Below are 15,535 nucleotides of genomic sequence, written 5' to 3' on the forward strand. Positions count from 1 at the left end.
ACAAAAAAAAATTAAAACTAAGGTCCAATATTATTTTTATTATTATTCTGAGAAAAAAGTCAGAATTCAAACATTTTTCTCAGAATTCTGACTTTAATTTCAGAACAATAATTTAAAAATATTTAAAATTGTCAGAATTGTGAAAAAAAAAGTCAAAATTCCGATGTTAAATTCCGAATTCAGACTTATTTCTCAGAATTCTGACTATTTTCTCAGAATAATAACATAAAAAGAAATATTATATGACCTTAATTTAGTTTTTGTTTTTTTTTCAGTGGCCCTAATTCTCTTCTGTACTTTTCTCTCTGTTTTAGAGTGAAAAAAGTAAAATTACATGATGAAAATGAATGAATACCATGACCAACCTGAAATTTCTGCAATTTTTTAAAATGCAGTTTTACAAATATTACACCTCAGCTTTTTTTTACACATGTACATTACAACTTATAGATCCCGGTGGATCTACAAATACACAAAACATTTAGTAAAAGGCAGAATATTGTTAAAATTACACTTACTTCTCTTAAGATGTTTCAGGCTGTTCATATTTATTGAAGTTATTCATATTTTTTAAAAAGAATAGTTTGTAAATGGAAACATTTTTATGTAATTTAACTTTTTTTTTTACACTAAAACACAGAGAAAAAAGCTCATTATTGTCATTATTTATGGTCATTCTGATAGTATTTTAAATGTCTGATCCCCTTGAGATTGAATTGGGTAAATGTGGAGCCTGAACTAAAATGATTGTTAACATCTTCAGTGTATTTTTTGCATTTCACAAATCCATCCCATGGGCTGGAGTGGACCCCTTGGTGGGCCGGTTTTGGCTCACAGGTCGTATGTTTGACACCCCCGCTCTAGACTGTCGTTTCCTCTGAGACTGATACTCGATTTAAGAACAGAAACTCAGTGAACGACTTTGAGAGGAACCCATTCGGTCGGAGCCCGGTCTGTCGTGTTACTCGTCGGAGGCTTTGCTCTGGACCTGGCGGCTGTTGTTGATGTGAACTTGTGAGAGCTGGAGGCCGGTTTGGAGGCCGGAGCCCAGGCAACACATGGACTCAATCTCCTCCAGGAGGCCTTGATCCGGGACACCGGGAGCCCCAGAGCTTTTCCCCTGACCCAGACACAGGCTGAGCCCCAGGAGACCCTCTTTGGACACCCCTCCCACGGGACCTGCATAGCTGAGTGACTGTTCCTGGACGGGCCCCCCCTGCCCCCCCCGCCCTCCTTGCTGCCCTGCCGGTGCAGAGCCTTCTCCTGGTACTGCCTCACCGTCTCCTTGGACAGCACCTTCCTCCTCAGGATGCTGGTGGACGCAGTCTGGTTGGAGGCCTGAGGAGGTTCGGCGCCGGTCTGGGGGTCTGAGACGGTCCGAGTCCGGCCCGTGGGCGCAGGGGAGGGGTCCGGATGAGACGCGGACGCCGGGGGCAGAGTCGGAGATGGTGGGGGGGTAACTCTGCGGGACATTAAGGGCGAGTAGGAGAAGCGGTTTGTGAAGTGTCGCCCCGTGGGTGGAGGCGGCGGGGGGTCATAACTGGGCCGCTGGGGGAGGGACTGGAACTTGAGGGCGTCACTGTCCTTCTGTGGGGGTGGGGGGGCGGTGATGGGCACCGGGGGAGTTGCCGCTGGTTTCTTCGCCACCTTCAGGCTGCTCTTGGTGGGCTGGGGCGGGGGGACGGCGGCAGGTGTTTGCCGTGGACGGCGCTGTCGTCTTGGCCCATGTTCCACCCGGTTTGGTCCCCGCCCCCTCCCTCCCCTCCACCCCCGCCGCTCATCTGTGGGTTTCGACTCACTGGAAGGTGTGGGCTTGATCTGGGTGACATGAACAGGAAAATACCATTAGATGAACACAGATGGGATGCAGAAGGATTCTATTAAGAGGAAACAGGTTCTACTGAACACCACTTTCAGAAAACAGAACTAGTTACCTCCGCCAAGGAGGTTATGTTTTTGCCAGGGTTTGTTTGTTTGTCTGTTTGTTGTTTGTCTGTCCGTTAGTGTGCAACATAACTCAAAAAGTAATGGACAGATTTTGATGAAATTTTCAGGGTTTGTTGGAAATGGGATAAGGAAGAAATGATTAAATTTTGGTGGTGATCGGGGGTGGGGGGGCCCACGGGGGGGCGCAGACCAGAAAATTTCATCAAAATCTGTCCATAACTTTTGGAGTTATGTTGCACACTAACGGACAGACAAACAAACAAACAGACAGACAGACAAACAAACCCTGGCAAAAACATAACCTCCTTGGTGTGGGGGGGCCCACGGGGGGGCACTGATCAGCCTTGGCGGAGGTCTGCGCTCTCCGAGTGCTTCTAGTTCTACCTGTAATAACCACATACACTATATGGACAAAAGTATGTGGACACGTTGAATTCAAAACAACAACAAAATACAAAACAATAATGACTAATGTCAGAATATGGTTTTATATTGGGATGAAAATCATTGGTTAGTTTGGTTAAATTGTTATCTTTGTTTCCAAAATGCTTCAGAGATGGTTTTGACTTCATTTCTTTCCACGTTAATTTTGTTTTTGGAGTGACCCAAAGAGAGGTCAGCCTGACTACAGTAGAAGCTAACATGACAGTTTTCTGTACTCTCATAGATAGAAGGATGATGTTGCTAAAATGGAAGGACCCAAAGCCACCTGTGGACGGTCACTGGGTCAAAGAGGTCATGTATGATGTCCACCTGGAAAAGAGTCACTTTATGGTTAAAGGGTCCGTTCAGAAGTTCTCTGATGCAACATTTCTTAGCTCACTTTGAAACTATAAATGCAAATGAGATTAATTTGAAGAGTGTAGTGTACAAGTATATGTATATATGCAATATGTATGTGTGTATGTATGTTTTCTCTAACTTTCTGTTTTTTTGTAATCTCTGGAAGTTGTAACGTTTCTGGGAAAAAAAAGGAAAAAAAGTTTGTACAGTAAATGTAACTGTATTTATATTTTTTAAAACCTTAATAAAAAAGACCTTGATCAACCCTGCCCTCACTGATTTACTTTGTTTTTAAATCCATGACTATGATTTTAAATGTTCTATCTCTAAATTTCTAAAATTTTTTCATATTCTGACTGTAAATATATATATTATTTATAACTAACCATCTACTTTCTACACATTTTACTTGGGAAGAAAAATGTCTCACTAAACTTTAAGGAAATATTGATGTTTTTAAACTATATGGACTAAATATTGGGACACATCATGTCTACAGCTGCAAGATGTACTGTTCATGAGGATTTGAGGGAAAAACATCAATATTTAACCCAATATAAAACTATATTATGACATTAGTCATTATTGTTTTGCATCTCAGACCCCTGTTAGAAAAGAAACACCTGAATTCAACGTGTCCACATACTTTTGTCCATATAATGTAAGCCATCTGTGGCTTTAATCTAGCGCAACATCAATATTTCCTTAAAGTTTAATGGGAGATGTGAAGAAAGTAGATGGTTAGAAAATTATTTACAGTCAGAGCATGAGAAATAGTTTAGAAATTTAGAGGTAGAACATTTAAAATCAGTTATGGATTAAAAAAACAAAACAAAACAAAGAAAATCAATGTTGAGAAAAATTAAGTCAAAACCATCTCTGAGGCATTTTGGAAACAAAGATAACAATTTAAACCAAACTAACCGATGCAATATTTATCCCAACAAAAACTACATTATAATTTGTCGTTATTGTTCGTCATTTGTCATAGTTACTCTACAGTGCAGTGTTATAGTGTAAGTCATCTGATTTTAATCTCGGGTAAATCTTCTGTGTCTAAAGTTAACCCTTTCATGCATGAATTATGAGAACCATAATCAAGATTTTTGTTTCCTGAGTGTTTTTATTCCTCTTTAGGCATGAAAAAAACAACAACAAAAAAACCAATTTGAATTTTTTTATGAACCTATTTTTCATGGAGTTACAAAAATGTCCACTCAGCTGGACACCATGCGTTTGATTTTAGAAGCAAAGAAACATGTATTTACTGATATACTGTGTGTGAACTATGAAATAAAAACATTTTTAAAGCTGTTAATCTGATGTTTTTTTTTTTTTTTTTTTACATTTTAATATACTCTAACACTAGTTATTACTCACTTCACAGAGATGATATGCAAAAAAAAAAAAAAAAATAATAACATTAGGATTTTTTTTTTTTACGTTCAAACATGTTAGTGCAGATCAGGTTTATCTAGATCTGCAAAGTTACAGTGATGGTATGAATTATAGTGTATGGGATGATGCATAAGTGTCCACTGTGTTGGCTGATATGGAACTAAACCAATAAAACCCATGAATATACAAGAGAACACCTTTGAACAGCTGTCCACTGTAGTGACCACTATGCATGAAAGGGTTAAAGTTCCGTCACAGATTAACTCCACTATTTCAGCAAGAGGTGCTATCATAAAACTAGCCTTTTGGGAATCAGCATCTCTGATTTGCAAAATCATCTGTTTCCTCTTGTTCATCTGTTTAATCTGTTTCTCATGCCATGATACTGAACAGAAACACATTCACTAGAAGAATTATGTTGAATCCATCAGAAGAGCAGAATCTGATGGATGGTCAGATTAATGCATGACAGTAACAGTTCAGGTTTTTCTATCTTTTAACAGTTTTCTGTGGGTCGCGGTCTGAGAAAATCCAAGTAGAAACAGGATTTGCTTTTTCAGTGCAGAAATAAAACAGACATGAGGGTTTATAAATAATTAGTGGTCCCAAGGTAAGGCCATAATTAAAATAACCCTTAAAATATATATTGTGACTGAAATTGAAGACCCTGGTGCTTAAAGTATTGAAGTTGAGCCTATAAACATGTTGTATTTGTTTAGTTAAGTCCACCCTATAAGGATTTTTAACAGACTTTTTTTTGTGATTTCAGTACTTTAAGCATCGGGATCTGCAATTAGAGCAGCAACAACCAATCTAAGTTTGTTTTCTGTTATTACCAATTATCAGTTTGAGTAATTTTCTAAGGGAAAAAAAAATCTCATTCTCTGGTTGAAGAGTTCAATATTTTCTGGTTTCTTTTCTTTTCTCTTCAGTGACATTAAACTCAACATCTTTGGGTTACTGAAGGCGATAAGTTGGTCTTTAGGAAGCACTGACCACTTTTTTGTTTTTTTAACCATTTTTCTGACACTTTGTAGTTCAAAAAGTTCATTGATGAGTTGAGAAAATCATCAATTAAACTGTTATTTGTAACACTAAGTTAACACGATGGGACAGTTCTTAAAAACAGTCAAATTAAACATTATAATGGATACTCTTGAAAAAGGACACTCTTGAAAAAGAGATTCTTAATCTCAATGAGGTTTTCCTGGTTAAATAAAGGTAAAATAAAAAAAAATAAATTAAAAAAAAATACTGAAATATAACGTAAAATGAAACAGAAGTGGATCTGCTGGTGATTGAGCAATGATAATAGAAGAATAAAGTTTATACATTTATAGAAGCTGAAATTAGGATTTTCAGCTTCTATAAATCCAGCTTTGACCATAATACCAGAAAAATTATGCTAAAATGAAATGAAAAAACTTACGAAACACTTCCTAAAAACAACACTAAAGTTACTTACTTTGTCTTATAATATTGCATTGTCCAATTTTAACCTGCCTTTTGGTTTTCACTGTTTTATTGCTTGTTTTATACTCTCCTGTTTACTGTACGGTGTCCTTGAGTGCCAAGAAAGGCGCCTATGAACAAAATGTATTATTATTATTATTATTATTATTATAAAATAACTCTAAACTGAACTCAGAGACTAAACAGACTAAAGACCAAATGAGAATAAAAACTGGTGAAAACGTCCAAACTCCATCCTGTTTGACGTCTCTGTTCTCCTGAGTCAGCGCTGACTGATCTGATGCTCTCCTTCGTACCGGGGTCGTGTAGTCCAGATCTTCCATGGACCTGAAGAAGTCCAGGCTCTTGGCGGCGCTGAGTTTCCCCTGCTCCACCGTGGTGGTGTTCAGTGAGTCCAGGATCTCCTCCAGCAGGTTCATCTGGCCGGTGCTGGACGAGTCCATGTCCAGATCCAGCGAGTACGAGTCGTCGCTGTCCTCGATGTTGGAGGGGACGTCTCCGCTGTCCTCTGATGAGATCCTGCAAAAGAAAAAAAGAGTCGAATACAGTTAAAGGTAACGTCAAGCTTGAAAATCTATTTATGAACCAATAAAGACCCATAAAATAGTCACTGGTGACCAAAAACATCTACTGATCTAGTATGTTTAATAACTTCTGATCAAATAATTCTATCATTACACATAAATAATTGGTGTAAAATAACAAAATAAGCCACAGACTTAACAAAATTGAAAAAAAAAATTTATAAAATGTGCAACAAAATGTAGAAACATAAACAAAATAAGTAACAAAATCAACACAAACATATAAAATACCAAGTAAAATGAATAAAAATTAACAAAATAAGGTTGTAAAATCCATGAAGTTTGACAAATGACAGCGGGTGGAGACTTGTTTTTATGTTCACTTATTCATGTCTTTGCTGAAAAAGTCATAAACTGAACAAAATTGAAACAATTAAGATAAAATGTGCAACAAAAATAAACAAAATAATTGACAAAATGAACAAAAACGAATAAATAAAAGTAAAATGAATAAAAATGAACAAAATGAATAAAAATGAACAAAATACAGTTGTGAAACCAATGGATAGTGGTTTGTTTTTACCTTTGGTTATTGATTTCTTTGCTGAAAAAGTCACTTTTACTTCAGTTTTCTGTTTCTGACATAAGTAATCACAACTTCAATCTTAAAGGTTAAAAGTAACAGAATTAACAAAAACAGCCAAAGTGATCAATAAAATGAACAGAAATTAATAATAAATCAACCAAAAAATAAATAACATGAACAAAATCAGCCACAAACTGAACAAACTGAAAAAAAAAAAGAAATGTGCGACAAAAGGAGAAAAATAAACAAAATAAGTGTCAAATGAACAAAAACGAATAAAAGTGAAATGAATAAAAATGAACAAAAAGGGTTGTAAAACCCATGGACAGAGGCTTGTTTTTACGTTCAGTTATTGATTTCTTTGCTGAAAAAGTCACCTTTTCTTCTGTTTTCTGTGTTTCTGATATAATTCACCTCAACTTTCACCTGAGGTTTATGAACATCTATTTGATAAGTAAATTAAACATAGGAAAATGCATGATTTCCAAAACATGCAAAATACAGAGGATTATATTAATAAATGGAGATAAATCACTTAAGAAATGTTAAATAGAAAAAAAATAATTTGGGAAGTGCAGCAAAAGTAGCACTGGGTCTTTAAGGGTTAAACGTGACTGACAACTGTCTATTAACTAATGCTATTACTTGATATTTCCACATGGGGGCAGTATTATCATAAGCTACAGAAACTGCATGGAGAGGCACTTTTCACCGTGTCAACTTTATTGAACCACGCAAAAAGTAATGAAACCCTGACTTATGTAACACTCATAGACAAATCAACGTAAAACTGACAGAACTCCCATAATCCTTCACCACAACAGGTCAGAACACTGGGGGTGCGTACTTGCTGGCGCTGTCCAGCTCGTCATCGTCCAACCCGTAGCCGTGATCTCGAAGGCCCATGCTCATGGGAGACTTGTTGAAGTTCTGCTGTTGGTGAGAAAAGCAGAGTTACACACTGACCATAAAATGATCAAACCTTAACGTGGGCTCAGGGGCTGCAGCTTTAAGGTCCGAGGCTCTGGGTAATCATTAAGCGCAGACATTATATTGTATTTGCGCTCGCTGCCATATGTAAACTACAACTTGGGACCTGACAAAAAAGATGCAGGTCTGTTTCTGGTGGGTCCTGTAATAGACAGCAGTACTCGCTTGTTTTAATGAGCCTGGACCCTAAGGGAGGGGGAGGGCTGTTGGGGGGGGGGGGGGGGGGGGGGGGGGGCTAAATTTGTCAAATTTGGGTCTAGGGATAAAAATCTTTAAGATCCCCTGCAGTATTTTCTCAAACTCAGCATTAATGCGTGAAGTACGAGGCCTGCGCCAACTTCAGATATGGGTTAGCGCATTAGTCATGTTGCTAACGACGCCGATGCGTGTGATGGTATTTGTCACCGTGGCGTTGTGAATGATCGGTGTGTGCTGTACTTGTCTGACACAGTGGGTTTTAATAAGCCACCTGTGTACCATGTTTAATGGGCGGGTTAAAGAAGAGACAGAAACTTTACAGAGCAGGGCAGGACTCTCCCCATGGGAGCCTGAATCTGCCCCGGGCCACTTATTAACATGCCTTCCACTACAACGCACATGTTCCCCTCTGCCTGTGTGTGTGTGTGCGCATGTTGACTTGTATTAACACCATCTTTCACTTTCTCATTAACAGCCGTTTCATTTCACCCATTTGCTTCCTTACATATTGATATTCGTCTTCTTGCAAATCACTGATCTGCCTCTTCGTCTTGTATGTGATTAGATTAGATTCAGCTTTAACGTCATTATTACACACGTGCAGGTACAAGGTAACGAAAGGCAGTTTGGTATCTAACCAGAAGTGCAGTCATTAGACCAGTGTTTTCAACCTTGGGGTCGGGACCCCACATGGGGTCGCCTGGAATTCAAATGGGGTCGCCTGAAATTTCTAGTAATTGATAAAAATAAAAACTTACTAATAAAATAAAAAATATATGGTGAGTTGAGAGAGACAATCACATACATAAATACATACACAATACATAATACTATACATATACGTACGTAAGCTGAAACTGCAGCACTGTGGTTCTGTTTATCTGTCAAATGTTCATTGTGGTCAGTTTCAGATGCTGCAGCTCTTTCATAATTCATAATTCATAGTTTGAGTTATTGTTTGTTCAGTATTAATTGTAAATCCAAGCTGGACTGACTGTACATATCCTGACCAAGGAAATCTAATCTGCAGTAATCTACACCTGGCTTTTCTGCCTCCGTCCATAATAATATACATTATATAGACTAAATGTTGTCTAAAATTAACATTTATTTGCAACATAGTATAGCAAATTATTACATGATCAAAAACAAATTAATTTTAGCAAAAAAAAAAGTCTCAGTTTTGAAAGTCTGGGGTCGCCAGAAATTTATGATGTTAAAATGGGGTCAAGAACCAAAAAAGGTTGGGAACCACTGCATCAGACAGTATGTGCAGAACTAGAAAAGCACTCGGAGAGCACAGACCTCCGCCAAGGCAGATCAGTCCTCCCCTCGAATCACCACCAAAATTGAATCATTTGTTCCTTGTGCCAGTATCAACATTTCCTGAAAATTCCATCCAAATCTGCCCATAACGTTTTGAGTTATCTTGCTAACAGACAAACCCCGATGAAAACATAATTTCCACCGACAGCGTACGATCATATCTGCAGCGTTATTCAGTTTACACAAACGTAAGGACTGGAGGAGGTGACATCAATATACAAGTCATGGAAAAAATTATTAGACCATCAAAAGTTATCGGAAACAATGGTTATGCAATCCAGTCCTGACTCCTGTGTGTATCATGTGACTAAAACAGACAGAAAAGAAAACATGGAACGTCTAAAACCCACTTGCCACATCAGTAGCCATTTTTAAAAACAGGTTAAAAACGTACCTTTTTTCGACAGTGTTCTGTTGAGTCGTATGTGTGTGCATATGATTGTTTACTTGCAATTTTTCATGATTGTTTTTTTTTTAATGTTATATACTTGTTGTGAAGCACACTGAGTCTGCCTTATGCATAAAATGTGCACTATAAATAAAGTTGAATTGAATTAAAAGCACTGTTTTTGTCAGTACAATGCCATAGCTACTGATGTAAGAAGTGAAGTGATGTTTGGTTATTATTATTATTATTATTATTATTATTATTATTATAGTTTTTTTCCCAGTGAAATGTAAAGGAGTACTGGTATATGTATTATTAGTAAGTACATGTACTATGCTGTACAGTACACCACTGATGGGAAGTATTTGCCAAATGTATTTTCATGTACCAGCAAAACTGCTTTAGTCTCAAACCATTTTCCTTGTTTCTGCAGTCGTGGAAAAAATTATTAGACCATGAAAAATCATCAAAATGCAATCCAGTCCTAACTCCTGTGTGTATCATGTGACTAAAACAGACAGAAAAGAAAACATGGAATGTCTAAAAGCACTGTTTTTGTCAGTACAATGCCATAGATATTGATGGAAGAACTGAAGTGATTTTGGTTTTTATCAAGAAAACATGTTAAATGGATAGATATCAGCTCTGGAATTAAACTACTATGAGCTATTTTGTGTTGTTATCAGTATATTTGTCCAAACAAATGTACCTTTAGTTGGACCAGGCATTAAAATGAACCAGAAACTGAAGAAAACAATGGGTGGTCTAATAATTTTTTCCATGACTGCATGTGATGACTATATATTCCAAAAATTAACTATTACATGCCTTCAGAATGTACAGTATTAAACATTTAGCTGGAAAAACGAAACTCTGATGGACATTTTTGTCCATTTGAGACCATTTTTCCTCTTCCTCTGGCCATCATTTTGCCAGTGTTATTGCTGTGTTTTTTGCAACAAAGTCTCTCTCGATAAGGTTTAGAATTCTAATTTTATTTATTTATTTATTTATTAGGATCCCCATTAGCTGACGCAGGACATCAGCTACTCTTCCTGGGGTCCCCCTCATTCCAAACAGATATAACAGTATCCATTTACAAGCATAGAAACAATGTGATCCACCCTGATATTACCTGCTTAATTATGTATTTTCATTTTCCTAATAAATAATCAGAAAACTGTGGAAAAAAATGTATTACCCTCTTGAATCATTCAGGAAAAAAATGTCCAATGCCAAAATATTTTCATCCCAAATGACTCCAGAGGGTAGTACATTTTAAACGAGGGGTGGTCTAATAGTTCTTTCTGCGACTGTATGTTTGTATTTGTAAGTTTTTGGGGGGTAATAAAATGCTTTTCCTCCTAAGTTTGATTTCACCCACTCTACATGCTTCTCTGTAAACTCACTTTGCCACATTATCAAAGCTCAACACTGAGGAAGAGGCCCTTTACAGCCATAAAAGGGAGCAGAGTGTTTAAGAATGGAAGACAGCGGTGTGTTTGTGTGTCACTGTTGTGGTTTTTGCGGGTGGGAAAAGTCAGGATCGCAAAGGTGAAGAACAGTCAGAAGAAAAAAAAGTCAAACCTGAAACACAAGGAAGAAAGACACAAAAAACAAAACAAAACAAGAAGTGAATGAATGGAAGAAAAAAAAAAAAAGAAGGAAGGAAGGAAGGAAGAAATTTGGTGAAGTGAGGAAAGATTCCTCAAAAAAGCCCCAAAGAATGATGGGAATGAGGGGAGGGGGTCAGTATTGGAACGGTGAACCGCGGTCTTGATTAGCCGACGCAGTGCCAGCCAGACAGGCGGAATGTAACGTGTGGCTGGCCTGGCCTCATTTAGGGCTTGTGTTCGGCCGGTGGAGGACGCACACACACACACACACACACACACACACGTACACACATGTACACACACACACACGTACACACACAGTCACATACACACCCTATTACAAAATAACACAAAGAGTTAAAGTGCCATTTTGTCCATAAAAGTCAGTGGAGGAGATGTGTGCAGTAGCCACTTAAGCCTCTCAGCCATCGGGCTAAACACGAACACATGTGGCGCCGCTGCTGATTGGCCGACCCGTCCCTTCCATGGTAGCTTGGAGCCATAATGAAAGAGATTTCAGAGGGGCTCGGGCCTGGGATCCCTAAACAGCCTTTAATGGATTCCTGTGTCAGGGCAGTAAATCTGGGGCCGGGCCGTCGTGCCGGGCAGCCAAAGCGGGCCGGCGGAGCGGAGATGCACCTGTGAGACACTGGGGAAGGTGGGCTTTGGACGGCAATATGCCACGGAAACGCTACAACGCCGGCGCTGTCTGGTCATAAAGCATGAGGTTATTTAGACCAGGGGCCACGTTCGGGGGGCCCGAGGTGGTCTCAACTGGGCCGGAGCAGGGAAATAAGAACACAATAATGAATAAATAATAACAAGTCCAAAGTTTGGTCTTGGTTATAGAGTGAAAAAAGTAATAGTACATGATGAAAATGTTTATTTACAAACTATCCTTTAAAAAATATGAACAGCCTGAGATGGCTTAAGAAAAATAAATGCAATTTTAACAATATTATGTCTCAGTTTATCATTTACACGTTACAGATCACAGCCGATCTACAAACACTCTACACATTTGATAAGAGGCAGAATATTGGTCAAATGCATTTACTCCTATTAAGACAGGGGTGTCAAACATGTGGCCCGTGGACCAAAACCGGCCCCCCGAAGGGTCCAATCTGGGACGTGGGATGAATTTGTGAAATGCAAAAATTACACTGGAAATATTAACAATTTTTTTAGCTCATGTTCCACATTCAGTCCAGAAAAATACTATCATAATAACCTATAAATAATGACAACTCCAAAGTTTTGTCTTGGTTTTAGAATGAAAAAAAGTGAAAGTGCATGATGAAAATGTTTATATTTACACAAACTATGCTTTAAAAAATATGAATAGCATGAACAACCTGAGATGGCTTAAGAAAAATAAGTGCAATTTTAACAATATTATGTCTCAGTTTATCATTTACACATTACAGATCACAGCCTATCTACAAACACACTAAACATTTAATAACAGGCAGAATATTGATCAAATTGCATTTACTTCTATTAAGACAGGGGTGTCAAAAATATGGCCCGGGGGCCAAAACCACCCCCCCTCCAAAGGGTCCAATCCGGGACGTGGGATGAATTTGTGAAATGCAAAATTACACTAGAGATATTAACAATTATTTTAGCTCATGTTCCACATTCAGTTCAGTAAAATACTATCATAATAACCTATAAATAATGACAACTCCAAAGTTTTGTCTTGGTTTTAGAGTGAAAAAAGTAAAATTGCATGATGAAAATGTTTATATTTATAAACTATGCTTTAAAAAATATGAATAACATGAAGTTGTTTAAGAAAAATAAGTGCGATTTTACCAATATTCTGCCTCGGTTTATCATTTATACATGTTCATTACAACTTACAGATCACAGTGGATCTACAAATACACAAACATTTAAAACAGGCAGAATATGAGTAAAATTGCACTTCACTTTTTTACGACATTTCAGGTTGTTCATGGTTGTTTACATTAATCATATTTTGTAATTTTCTGTCATGCAATTTCACTTTTTTACACTAAAACAAAGTGAAAGGTTTGGTCATTACTTATGGGTTATTACATCATATAACCCTCCCCCCCAAAGGGGAGGCAAGGGGTATTGTTTTTGTTTTTGGTTCGGTTTGTTTGTTTGTTTACACTCTAGCGGCTAAATTGTTGGTTGAATTCATATCAAACTAAGTTTATAGATTACCAGTGACCAAGAATAGATCTCATTACAATTTGAGAAAAATAGGTCAAAGTTACAAATTTTAAGAATTTTTTTTTTTTTTTTTTTTCCCCATTTACTTATAATAGGTGAAATTTCACATGTCTGTAGCAGCAAAACTATTGGTTGAATTCATACCAAATTAGGTTTATAGACTGCCAGTGACTCAGAATACATCCATCCATCCATCCATTCTCTTCCGCTTATCCGGGCCGGGTCGCGGGGGAACAGTCTCGAAGGGATGCCCAGACTTCCCTCTCCCAGCACCTCCTCCAGCTCTTCCGGGGGGATCCCGAGGCGTTCCCAGGCCAGCCGAGAGACATAGTCTCCAACGTGTCCTGGGTCTTCCCCGAGGTCTCCTCCGGTGACATGTGATTACATTTTGAGAAAAGAAGGTCAAAGTTACATTTTTTATGAATTTTTAAATCTTTTTTCTTCTCCATTTACTTATAATGGTTGAAATTTCATGTCTGTAAAAACATCAATTTTGTTTCAATTTACTTCAAACTTGGCACATATATAGAGGCAGTTGATATGCTGACTAGGGGTGTTAGAAAATAGTGGTTCTGCAATATATCGCAATATTTCATTTCACAATACTGTATCGATATTACAAAGTACTGTATCAATATTTTTAGGTATTTATTCAAATGCATATATGGCGGAGGTTAATTTTTGTTTTTGTTTTTCTTTATTGTCTCTAACTTATTATTTTTAACACTGTTTATTAAATAATGGTTATTTGAAGCATCCTAAAAGCACTTTTTACTGTCTGAGAGGCAGATGGTAGTTCTTTGGAAACTAGGAGAATTAGAAAAATGTTGTGATATAGCATTAGAGCCTGTTGCGATCAAATAAAAATGTGTTAGTATTTGTGCATATTTCTGGTATAACTCAATCCTTCCCGGAAATAATCTTTAAAAAAGAAATTGCCTTTTAACACTATCATGACATATCGTGATATATCGTATATCGTGATCCAAGTGTTGTGATTTGTATTGTATCACCAGATTCTTGCCAATACCCCCCCCTAATGCTGACATCAGCACACGCATAGACATGATGACATCAGCTGGATCGATGCCAAAATAAGCTACAGTATGTGCAGGGGGCGGGGTTTGTTGTGCCTGGAACCACTGGTTTTACTTTAGATGGAGCTGGTCCTGAACTTAACTGATTTGACACCACTGACTTTTAATATCTTCAGTGTAGTTTCTGCATTTCCAAAGGGGCCGGACTGGACCCTTTGTGTGGGCCGGTTTTGGGCCACGGGCTGTATGTTTGACTCCCCTGCTTTAGACTGTTCATGTGTGTTTGTGGAAGCAGGGCCTCCCTCTCCCTCTCTCTCTCTCTCTCCCTCTCTCTCTCTGTGAGCCTAGGTGTTTATTAAAGCAAGGTGAACCCAAACACAACCAGACCCGGGTCATGAAGTCCAGCCCTCTGATCTCTGTTACAGCTTTGGTGCCGTCTACCTAAAAGGAAGTTCCATAGGGAGCAGTAAATGGATGGTACCTCACTTCACGGCTTTATCAATTTGTCATTCCCTCTCTTCACTGCGACCCTTCAGCGCGGGGCAGTTAAGATTCAACTATTTACAACAACCCGGCTTTTTACGATAGAAGTGCCAAATTTGGCTCCGAGGTCAGTTCATACGCTGCCCCCCCCCCCCCCCCCCCCCCCCCCCCCCCCCCCCCCCCCCCCACCCCCCCCCCCCCCCCCCCCCCCCCCCCCCCGTCTTTCTCAAACTGGCAAACATATTGCATTCATTTTTACTGGAAATGTGAAGCCATGAAGTACTTGTTATGATATTACTGTTCTTTAAGAGCTGTCAAAGCCCACAAAGCAGTTAATGTGAGATCTGAAATTAGATGTACTGTATGTCAATGTAAAATAAATCAACAAAACACTTATGCTGGCAGACTTCTATTTCTGACATTGGCGATGAGATATTTTTTTCTAAGCGGAGCAAAACAGTTTGGGTGTTCAATCGGTGACAGCTCTGCCACCGTTCCCATGGTCCTCAGGCCTGACAGGACAGTGGAAAAGGAGGAAATAGCAGAAACAACAGATTATCATACCGCTTCCTTCATTAGCT

The 15,535-nt window shown here is 38.4% G+C and overlaps 1 protein-coding gene across 1 annotated transcript in view; it reads right to left on the reverse strand.

Moving 5' to 3' along the window:
• Positions 1 to 806: 806 nt before the first annotated feature.
• The window catches only part of LOC115417791 (DENN domain-containing protein 1B-like), a 249,488-nt gene continuing 234,759 nt past the window's right edge, over positions 807 to 15,535 (reverse strand). The window contains 6 exon segments of the mRNA XM_030131907.1: positions 807 to 1,167; positions 1,170 to 1,673; positions 1,676 to 1,757; positions 1,759 to 1,818; positions 5,898 to 6,120; positions 7,559 to 7,644. Of these exon segments, the coding sequence (XP_029987767.1) occupies positions 962 to 1,167; positions 1,170 to 1,673; positions 1,676 to 1,757; positions 1,759 to 1,818; positions 5,898 to 6,120; positions 7,559 to 7,644 (1,161 nt within the window). The 3' untranslated portion in view covers positions 807 to 961.

The sequence above is a fragment of the Sphaeramia orbicularis genome, chromosome 4 (assembly GCF_902148855.1).
Source record: "Sphaeramia orbicularis chromosome 4, fSphaOr1.1, whole genome shotgun sequence".
In the NCBI taxonomy this organism is placed as follows: Eukaryota; Metazoa; Chordata; class Actinopteri; order Kurtiformes; family Apogonidae; genus Sphaeramia; species Sphaeramia orbicularis.